This window comes from Helobdella robusta, assembly GCF_000326865.2.
Source record: "Helobdella robusta unplaced genomic scaffold HELROscaffold_42, whole genome shotgun sequence".
Classification (NCBI taxonomy): domain Eukaryota; kingdom Metazoa; phylum Annelida; class Clitellata; order Rhynchobdellida; family Glossiphoniidae; genus Helobdella; species Helobdella robusta.
In genome coordinates this window covers 1,258,702-1,270,376 of record NW_008704981.1, presented here as the reverse complement: position 1 = coordinate 1,270,376, position 11,675 = coordinate 1,258,702, and the positions used below count along the sequence as shown (strand labels likewise).

General features: G+C 36.4%; 1 protein-coding gene across 1 annotated transcript; it reads right to left on the bottom strand.

Annotated features, from left to right (window-relative positions):
• Window positions 1–5,964: 5,964 nt before the first annotated feature.
• HELRODRAFT_84919 (hypothetical protein) lies at window positions 5,965–6,264 on the bottom strand (the record flags this gene model as incomplete). Its single annotated transcript, XM_009025472.1, has 1 exon — window positions 5,965–6,264. The coding sequence occupies one exon, from the start codon at window positions 6,262–6,264 to the stop codon at window positions 5,965–5,967; it is 300 nt and encodes a 99-aa protein (XP_009023720.1).
• Window positions 6,265–11,675: the final 5,411 nt, after the last annotated feature.

Sequence of the window (11,675 nt, the reverse complement as noted above, 5' to 3'; positions counted from 1 at the left end):
AGTTTCTAAGTATTTTTTAAACTTTAAATAAATAAATCTACTCACACTTTGCGATAAAACATTTTTACTTTTGAGGAATGTAGTGCGAATGCAGGCATACAAACAGACATCACAAGTTATTGTACAACATACAACTATGTTATCGCATGCACGTACATATATACTCATTAAGTTACAAACTTGTATACATTTGTGAGAAAATTGCACGTACATTCACACTCACACATACACACACACAAATAGAGGCACACACACACACAAACAGACGTGTAAACACAAAATATAGTATGTACTAAAATGATGAAAAAATTGTGTAATAAGCTCAAGCGAAGAACACTAACTAAACCAGTCCGGCCAATTACGTTAATTAACTATAGCAAAATTATATTAACATGATATATATATTATTAATTAATAAATCAATTAATTAACCAATTAAAGAATTAATTAATTGACTACTGAATGATTTATACCAATAATAAAGCAATGTTTTTAATTTAAAAATTATTTCAAAGAAAGAACAAACCCTTGATAATTTTTTTTACAAATAAATTTTATTTAATAAATGAATTTTTTTTTAAATCTGCAAGCGGCAACAAATTTTTGGCAATGCAATTACTTTGATAATAATTCATACACATGTGTATGTATGTGTGTGTGTGTGTGTTAGTAAATGTGTGTGTGTGTGTGTTTCTATGCATGTGTGTGCATATGTGTGTGTGTGAGTTGTGTGTTCATTGCATTTAATCACTAAACAGATTATGATCAAAAAATTTTGGAAAAAATTGTAATGATGATGCTCATCATCATCATCATCACCTTTGACGACCACATCAAAACAATTGAAAGTTAATTATAACTGACACGTAATTTACATCAGCACTAATTATAATCATATTATATTTAAAATTTGTTTAACAATTATTAATTACACTGCACAGAGTTAATTATTTTCCTAAGTATGGCGGTCTAGACAGCTGGGATGGGGCTTGTTGTGACGCCAGCAGAGCCGCTGAAAATAATTAAAAAATAAAATTCAGTTTTAAATGGTTAGTAAAATCACGATTTACACGTTACATATATAAAAAATACTTATTTTCTTTAGTATGAAATAATTAAAATTGTTTTAAAATCAAAAAAGTAGAATAAATAAAATTGATCGATCAACCTTCGCTAGTCATGTAGGGAAACATGGGTGGACCGAGAACATGCATGTGGTGGTGTGTGTGCAGGTGCCTCTGCAGTGCCGGTTCGTCTTTATCCTTGCCTACCTCCCTCACATTTGACTGGATGACCGAAGAATGTTGAACGTCCGCAGACGACGGCGGTCTCGAGTCAGAACCGTTGCTGACCGGTTCGTTTTTCGCCACGTCTTTCAGTTCGTGTATTTTATGGTGCGACACATTGGGTTCGAAATTCCGATGATGACGATGGATTGGAGTCGTTTGGGATTTGCTTTCTGATGATGGGGGGGTCAACCTGCCACCTGGCGACACGGAATGAAGTTGAGACGAATGGAGCCCGTACGACTGTTGCTGGAGTAGAGCGGCCGCTGCCATTGGGTTCATAGTGCCGAAGATGCTCGGATCGAAGTGGTTGTGCATCACAGAGGGGAATGTTGCACCAGGTGATAGGAAGGGATTGTAAAATGGGGTTGTTGGAGGGTAAGGTGCTGTCATCGGCAGTGGAGATGGGGGCAAGGGAAGGCCAGCTGGCTGTGGGGTGCTCGTCGACTCGACCGATGTCATTTTTTGTTTGGATTTTGATGAAGACATCGATGAAGAAAGTGAATGTTTCGAATTTAGATCATCTTTTTTAGATGGATTAGGTTCGTCTTTACTTCCTGAACGCCCGTCTCGAGATGAGTTTTTTGAAGAGGAAGATGGAGACGAGAAATTACCTGAATAACCACTGTTAGTGCTATTGCTGTTACCGATATAACCACCGGATAAGTTGTATTTAATACTGGACTGATAATTTCTACTATCTCTTGGACTCGATTCGTTGTTGTTTGAAATTTTTGAGGTCTGAGAACTGCCACTCCACGACTTTTCTCTTGTTTGTGGTGCAACGACGGCTGACGGCTTCATTCCTTCGTTCATCTTCAAAGGTCCTTGGGATGTGTTACTTGACTGGTAATATTGATCCTGCAGCTGCATGTGGTACTGTGGAATGTACCTTTTATCGTATTTGTCAGAAAATTTTCCTGACTCTACAGATTTTAATTCTGAAGTTTCTCTAGATCGAGGACTTGAACCATCCCAAATATTAGAGCTATTATTACCATTGTTGGTGTTGCTGTTAAAATTGTTAGTAGTTGTGTTGTTGCTGCTATTGTTCATTTGGAGTTCATCGCGAGATTTTATCCTGCTATGGTCAGATATCAGACTTGGGGGAGTTGGTAGGTTGGATGTGTTGTGCTTTGGCTGGTCATCTAATTTATTCAAATCCACCTTACCTGATTCAAAATACTCCGCTGATTTTTGCAGCTGTTGCATTTGGTGTTGTTGCTGCATATGAAAATACATCTCTAATTTTTTTTTGTAATCTGAATCCAACAAGCCGAATGGATTAGGATAGAAGGGACTTGGAAACCTGGGTGGAAGAGACGTATTCTGATTTGCAGGCATCATTTTGTGCATTTGCATTCCAAGAACAGCTGGCGATAAACAATTTGCTGGTAAGTCCAATGTGAGATTGTTTCTCAAAGATGGCGAATTTCTCAAACCGTCCTGCTTTTTCATCGTAGACTTAATTGATGAATCTCCGTGCTTTTGACTTTCACCATGTTTTTCATCTTGCCCAACAATTTGAACTTCATTTGCACTATTTTGATCGGCGAACGACATTTTATTGTCAGCGTCTCTCATAACAGGAGACGACACGACAGGCGTCAGCTGTGGCATCAGCCTGTAATACGGACTGCAGACATAAGATTCCTGATTTTGTTTTTCTCTATCTAGCTGAGCCGTCTTCTCCTCTAAACCTAATCCTTGAACTCCTATTACATTTTCTTCTTCCGTTTCTAATCTTGGTGGATTTGCTTCTTTTTCTAACATGGGAGCGTTTTCATTAGCGTCAGAAATATCGGAGTAAGCAGGGGAGGGAGCATCTTGGCAGATGGTGACGTCCGAAAGAGTTTTGCACATGGGCTTCGAATCCTCGCAGATGCTGTTTGAAAGTTTAGCTCGTTTGTACTGAGATGAATATTCATGGTACTTTGAATCTTGTTGAGTTACGTTGGCAGACGTCGATGCAGATGGACTGTAGGGACCGCTTGTAACGGTCGAGCGGATGATGAATGGACTTTCATCCAACTTCATAGCTACTTCTATCTTTGAGGAATCACCAGCTTCAAGTGTATTCAACCGGTAGGTGGATTTGATGACAGATGATGACGGCGATGTTGCCGAGGTGACAATCATTGACGTCGGTGGAGATGAAGACATGTTTGCTGGATACACTACAATAGAAGACGTTGGAGAAAACGTATTGCTGAGGTTATTATAGTTGTTGTTGTTGTTGTTGATGATAATGCTATTGTTAATAATGTTGTTCTTTCTTAAAATGTCATCAGTTTCCATAGGAACAGAAACTGTGCCGATTTGAGAAAAATCGTTTTGTTGCTGCAGTTGTTGATTTTGTAGGTGTTGTTGTTGCAGCTGACGATCTCGTTTCTTCTTTTTTGGTCTATCTGTAGTTGTTGATGTAGTCGTTGTTGTGGTCATGGTTGCAACTGCAGACGTTCCACCTATGAGAGAAGAAGTGATGAATGGTGGCACCGTGTCGCTGCATGCAGCTCCTAAGCAATGAATGTTCTCTCCTTGCTGCTGTTGCTGCTGTAGATGTTGCTGCAAGCGATGTTGTTGGTTTGTTGTTTTGTCTGTCGATGTTGATGTGTTGTTGTAACCAAAGCCAATGTTGCTATTAATACTGTTCATGTTAGATGTAATGAAGTTACTTTCAATGCTGTTACTACCAATACCACTGTTACTGCTAGAGCTGTCGTTCAATTTATTTTGGAGATGTGAAGAGGACTGAGAACCATGAACGGTAATAAGAATGTTGCTATCGGCAGTGCTGCTGTTGAGGTTGTTGTTTATTTGGCTATTGCTAAAATTATTGTTACAATTATTGTTGTTGTTAGAGGCGGTTATACTGATTGGGTTGGCGCTAGACTCGTTGTTATTCACAGCATTAAGGATGCTGTTTTTGTTGTACGCTGTTGAGGGAATGTAAGAAGAGTTAGATACGATGAAACTAGCGCCGAAATTGTTGCTGGGAACGTTAATTTCGTTTGTAAAATTTTCATTTGCGCGTTCGTTGATGTTATTATTGATGTTGTAATTGTTAATGTTATTATTGTTGTTGCTACCAGTCAACGCGTTACTGTAGCTGATGTTGTTGTTGTCGGAAATGATATTGCTGCTACTAGTGCATAAGTTGTTGTTGGTGTTGTTGTTGTTGTTAACGCTGATGCCGTTGTAACCGTACCTTGTGCTTTCAGACAAGCCAGTAAGTAGTGACGATGAAGAGGATGATGACAACGACGTCGGTGAAGTTGATGACGTCGACGATGACGAGGACGATGACGTAGACGATGACGACAATGACGGTGACGTTTTATCAAGATCCCCATCAATATTCACATCGCTTCTGACCATCGTCTCGTTTTGAGCCGGTTCGCTTTTAGCATCGTGATGATGACGATGAGTATGGTGAGGGAGGTGATGATGGTGATGGTGGTGATAATGGTACTGCTCTGAAGATTCTTCTCTCGTTATTTGTTGGTTGCGGAAAAGAGCGTTCATCTTAGAGACTCTGGGCTTTGATGGAGTGTACTGTTGGTTAACATCGTTGCAAATGCTGCTGTTGTTGTTGTTGTTGTTGCTGCTGCTGTTGTTGTTGTTAGATAAGCTGCTAACAGATTGAGATGGTAGAGAGGATGGATTTGTGTTGGATGGCGCATCGACATCCATGTAGTTAAAATTTGTAGAGCTGGCAATGTTGTTGCTGTTGTTGTTAGTGACGTTTGAATCGCTGACAATGTTTCTACTGCTGATGCTGCTGAAGTTATCAGCTTCGTCAAGTTTCATCGCTTTTTCATTATTTTCATTATTAGCTGCAGATGAAGAATTAACAACAGTGTTGTTATTTTTAGCGATGTGGTTGTTACTGACGTTGTTGGTGGTACTAGCGCCGTTTGTAGTACTTCCATTGTTGAGGCTGCTATCGTCGGAAGAGGCGTTAGCATCGTTAACGTTGCTTGGCGTGCCTGGCCGCTTCTGGTGGCTTCTCGACTGGTGGTACTTCAACCCTACTGAATTTCTAAATTTTTTGTTGCAGTTTTCTTCCGGACATTCAATAAGAGCAGATCCAGAGCCGGCATAACCATCTTCTTGACTGGAATTTTCCGAGGCACATGACCTCAGATCAGACCTGTTGGAGTTCGATTTACCGTTTCGCCCAAACACCAAACCGGTCATTAAGTCTTTCGCCGATCCTGAGAAGATGTCGCTTCGTCCCTTCTTTGACGACATGACGCCCGAACTGCAGTCTGAATTTCTGACAGGACTTGGAGCCGTTGGCTGTTGTTTCCCATTCCCGCCGTTGCGGTTGCTTCGTAACTTGCGGTCGCTGCCGTTGTCGTTCCTGGAGGTTGGTGGCGGTGGCGCTATGGAGTTGTTTCGCCCCCTCTTGCCTCGGCCCTTCTGCGTCCGACCGTCGATGTCACTAGTGGGTGAGTCCCCTGAAAATCTGTGGCGACGTGAGAAAGAAGTTTTTATTGAACGCTCCGCGGTTAGATGGTCAAAAAGTGTTTAATGTTCATAAAAAACTTTTAAATAATGAAACTATTAATTGTTGAAAAATAAGAACGATGCCAGCGAATTATCTGATTAATAAACACGCCATAAAACTGATTAGAACGCCCCATTTTGACAATAAGCCACACTACTCACGTATTTAATAAAAACTCGTAAAAAATGAAAAAGTTAAAAAACTAAAACAACGAAAAACTGGGAAAAAATGGAAAAAGAGAAACCTCGGAGGTGCCCAATGGTGCCGTGTGGCATCCATCAACGTCCCTACGTAGGTCTTTCCCCTCCATGTAACGTTCACAACCAGTAAGCCTGTGTGCGTGTGGCGATGTTTGTGTCTTAGTAAAAGTAGTAGTAGTGGTAGTAAATTAGTAGTAGCAGTAATAGTAGTTGTAGTAGCAGTAGTAGTGGTTGTTGTAAAAATAATGCTTGTATTAGTAGCCATATTTGTAGTAGCAACAATAGCAGTTGTATTTGTAGTTGCAGTTTAGCAGCAGTAGTAATAATTTTATAGTAAAAGTAGTAGTGGTGTAGTTTTAGTAGTGAAAATAATACTAGTATTAGTAGTGGTAATAGTAGTATTAGTTGTGTTTGTTGTAGTAGTAGCAGCAGCAGTAGTAGTAGTAGTAACTTCATCTAGAAAGATTACTAAAAGTTATAAAAAAAAACAATTGGTATGCAAATAAATTTTGAAAAAAAAATCATTTCAAATAAATTACAAAATGAAAATTAAGCAGAGTAAATATTTACCTAATTTAATCTAATTGATTTACGATTTATTCTATATTGAATTAAACTATTTGATGAAATTATACAAAATAAGAATACAAACAAACAAACAAACATCAAAACAAAACATACAAATACAAAACAAAAACATAAAAAACATACAAATACAAAAAACATACAAATACAAAACAAAAACATACAAATACAAAACAAAAACATAAAAAACATACAAATACAAAAAACATACAAATACAAAACAAAAACATACAAATACAAAACAAAATCATACAAATAAAAAACAAAAACACACAAATACAAAACAAAAACACACAAATACAAATACAAAACGAAACACAAACACAAAACACATACATACGTATACAAACAAAAACATACAGATACAAAACACATACATACAAATTTAAAACAGAAACATATGGAAACACGTGAATGCTTGTTGAGAACTAATTTTCCAACATTTAAATTAAATTTAAAAAAATCGCCACCTTGTAAATATGTTTCCATGCCGGATGTTTATATTTAGAGAAAAAAAATCTGCCCGTGGTGTATAAGGCAAATACAAGAAATAGAAGAGAGAGAGAGAGAGAGAGAGAAAGAAAGGAGAAAGAAATTATATATAGAAAAAATGTTGAGAAAGAATTGTACGTAGATGGAGAAAAAGAATGGAAGAAAGGGCAGAGAAAGGAAAAAATGGTTAAGTGAGAGAGAAAGAGAGAGAGAGGATTTAAAAATGAGAAAGCGAGATGGAAAAGTTGAAAAAGAGAGAGAAAAAAAAATAAAGATGGTGGGAAAGAGAAAAAATGGAAGATGGATAACGAGGAAAAAATGAAATAAACAGATATAAAAAAGAAATAAAAAAAAAAGAAGAAAAAATACAAAGATTTATTTACGAAAAAAATAAAAATAGTTCACTAAAAGCAAAAAAAAATATGATATAAATAAAGATATAATCAGCCTCTCCATCACTATCACCACCGCTTCCATCATCTTCATCACCGCTGTCATCACCATCATCATGGTTTTCATCACCATCATCATGGTTTTCATCATCACCATCATGGTTTTCATCATCACCATCATGGTTTTCATCATCATTGTCGTCATCATCATCTCGATAAAATAAATTCTGCAAACACAGTCTTCGTCATCGTCATCATCATTATTATCATTGACATCACTCATCACCATCATTTTCGTTCCTTATTGTCGTCGTCATCATTCAGTTAACATCGTCATCGTTATCATAATCATCATTACCACATCATCATTACCACATCATCATTACCACATCATCATCGTCCCATCATCATCATCAGCAGCATTGTCATCATTGCATCATCACCATCATTACATCATCATCATAACCATCATTACATCATCATCATCATGACCGCACCAAGGGGGAGAAAAGCATAAACGTAAAGAGGATTATACAACCAGCAGAGAGAGAAAGAGAGAGTGATAATAACGATGATGATGGCATGCTAATGATGTTTTATTTACATTCTCAAACAACATCACTATCATCGTCAGCATCATTTTCTCCAACCAACATCTTCATCATCGTCGTCATTCTCATCATCATTATTATTATCATCAACGTAACGTATTATCCGTCTGATCTTTCGACAGTGTCATCTTTATCATCAACAACATATACAACACCATTATTAACTTCTCCATCATCATCATTTCATTTTTCACATCCTTTTTATCATCTTCTTCTTCATCTTCATCATTTTTAGCATCATCATCATCATCATCATCGTCCTCCTCAATCTCACCATCACAACTAAAATCATTTCAATGCAGGTAGCTCAGCATTAGAATTTTATGTTAGAGCGGCTATATATCGTCATCACCCTTCATCATCATCATCATCATCTCCGTCATCATCACCATCGTAATCATCATCATGAGAAAGCATCATCATGGCAAAAGTTTGAATTTCAAAACGCATTCAACAGGAAGTTCCGCCTGGATGCGTGCTGATGAGCGCAGAAACTGAACACACACAGAAACACATACAAATACCCGAACGTACACACGCATACAATCAAATACTAGAGCGTACATAGCAAATACTTAAGCATACTCACTTAGAAATACCAGCTAATACAAAAACTTACACAAAAATACAATCCATTAATATAACCCCTACAGAATATACATACAAACTTACACACACACACACACACTCACACACACACACATACATACATACATACACACACATACATACATACACGCAAATACATACCAAATGTTTCAGAAACAATGAATGATGATCTTCTATTAATAACATTCCTCATATGAAGTACAATAAGAGGTAGGCATTTATTTATGCATTAGGAAATACAAATATTGTACAATAGACAAACAAATATACAATACAAACATACAAAAAACATACAAAGGTTAATATTCAAACATACAGACATATAAAGGCATACAAAGACAAACCGATTCTATGCAAGACAAACCCAATGCCAACAAATGAAGAAACATCAAACATCAACCAATCAAGCCTTTCCAACCAAATGCCAATTATTTTATCCATCCATCATTCATTTAATTAAATAGTTATCTAATTAATTAATTAATTAATCAATCAAACAACTAATTAACCAATTGATTAATCAATCAATTAATTGACTAATTCAACCAATCGGTTAATTACGAATCAGAGATAGACATCCATCTATATTATAACAGCAAGCAAACGAACGAACGAAAAAAAAACTTAAAACTGAAAAAAAACATACAAACAAGCAAACAGAAAACATACAAACAAGCACGCACAAACATACAAACAAGCACAAACATACAAGCAAAGACAAACATACAAATACACATACAAACGTACATACAAACGAACATACAAACAACTAGATAGATAACATTCAGTCTTTCAGTCTTACCGTGCATTAACAAACAAAAGATGTGTTTGAGGGTTTGAATGAAACGAACAAAAAAAATCTTTTGTTTATTTTTCTAAAAGGGAAGAAAATCTTGAAAAAAATTGTTTCAATGTTCATTGCCACTAAATTTATTTAACAGTTGAGGTTCGAAGCGCTTAAAACACAAACAAACAAACAAACAGAGAAACAAACAACGAACAAACGAACGAGCAGACGCGTGCATACAAAACAACACACACACACGCAAACACACAGACAAAAATATCAAGCATACATACTTATAAATAGAAAAACTCACAAAAACTAACAAAGAAAGAGAAAAAATCATCTGCAATTGCACGTAGCTCGAACGGAAACATAAATAAGAAGCAGAACGAACGAACAAGGATCTTACGTTACGTTACGTTACCGAAACACCGAAGAACAGCAAGATGTAACAAAATCATTCAACAAATATGGAGGATGAAACGAATAAAGAAGATAAAAATAGAAAACACGAGGAAAAAATATCTTGTAAAAAATACCTTTGTCCACAGATCTCAAACGATAGATATCCATGCATTAACACAATGTATATACGCACAGACAAATGAAAAACCACGCTTCTTTACATACAAACAAACAAAACCACAGAAGATATGCAATAGTGAATATTCTTTTTAAAAACAAATTCCAACATAAGCCTTGATGCAAACTGCGAAAGAACATAAGTTAAAAAATTAAATCTATAAATATATTGCTTTAACATGAATGAAGACACATGTGTGGTGTACACGATGATGCATACACACCACACACACACACAAACACGGACTCGGACGCACACGCACACACACACATAACCATGCAGCACGTGAATTCAACTACATACCAAAACGAAATTAATTAAAACAATGTAACACGAACTCATATATGCATATATGTATGTATGTCTGTATGTATGATATATAAATACAAAAAAAGAGATAGCGAAAATGCATGTAAACATTCAAACAAAAGTAAAAGAAAAAATACAAAGATACAAACATGAAAACAACAACAGCAACAAACGAAAAAAGGACGAAAACAGAAACATACAATGAGAGAACGTAGAAGGAAGAAGAAAAGACAGCGTAAACAAAGACACGACTAAGGTTAATTGCATGCGAGCTTAATTGACATGCTGAATGAATGACGCACTCGACCACTCCTCTCTCTCTCTCTCTCTCTCTCTCTCTTTCTCTCTCTTTCTCTCACACACACACTTTCTCTCTCTCGCTTCTTTCGCTTCATCTCATTTGCATTCTCTCCCTCTCTCTTTCCTTTTTCTTTTTCCTTTTTTTTCTTCTCAATTTCTCTTTTTTAAACACACACACACAACACACACACGCTGGCACACACACACACGCGCAAACACACCTGGTTCTTCTTTATACAACACATTATTATTATAGTTATTATAATTATTATTATTATATTATTATTATTATTATTATTATTATTACTACTACAGCCTTTTTACTGTGTTGCACATGTGTTGCTAACAAACAAATGTATGCACGTGCAAATTAAACAACACACATTGAATGAACGAAAGATAGAGAAAACAAAAAAGATAAAAGATAAAAACGAAAGAGGGAGAGAGACTGAAAAAAAGGAGAGAGAACAAAAGATGAAGAGAGAAAGAGAGAGAGAGAGAGAGAAAGAAAGAGAGAGAAAGATAAAAGAATGACTGGATATTTTTAGCAAGTTATCTAAGAGTATGCAAACATAATGATACTTGTGTGATAAGGCAGAGTCGGTCGATAATATTTATATACTATATATCATTTTCTATATATAACGATGTATATATGTGTGTACGTATGTACGTGTTTGCGTGTACGTGTGTGTGTGTGTGTACGAGTGTGTGTGTGTGTGTGCGCGCGTGTGGGTGTGCGTTCGTGCGTGTGTGTATATGTTCATCTGCACATTATACCAATAAAAAATGAAAGCATCAGCCATGTGACAGAGATAATTAGATAGAAGGAACGGAGAGAAAACGAAGGAGAAAGGGAAAGAAAAAGAAAGAAAGAGAGAGATAGAGAGAAAGAGAGAGAGAAAGACAAAGACTAAAAGAATGAACAAAAGAATGAAAGAAAGAATGAAAAAATAATATGAATGAAGGTAACAACCATTCGAGAAGCAACCCTGAAGGCTTTTATTC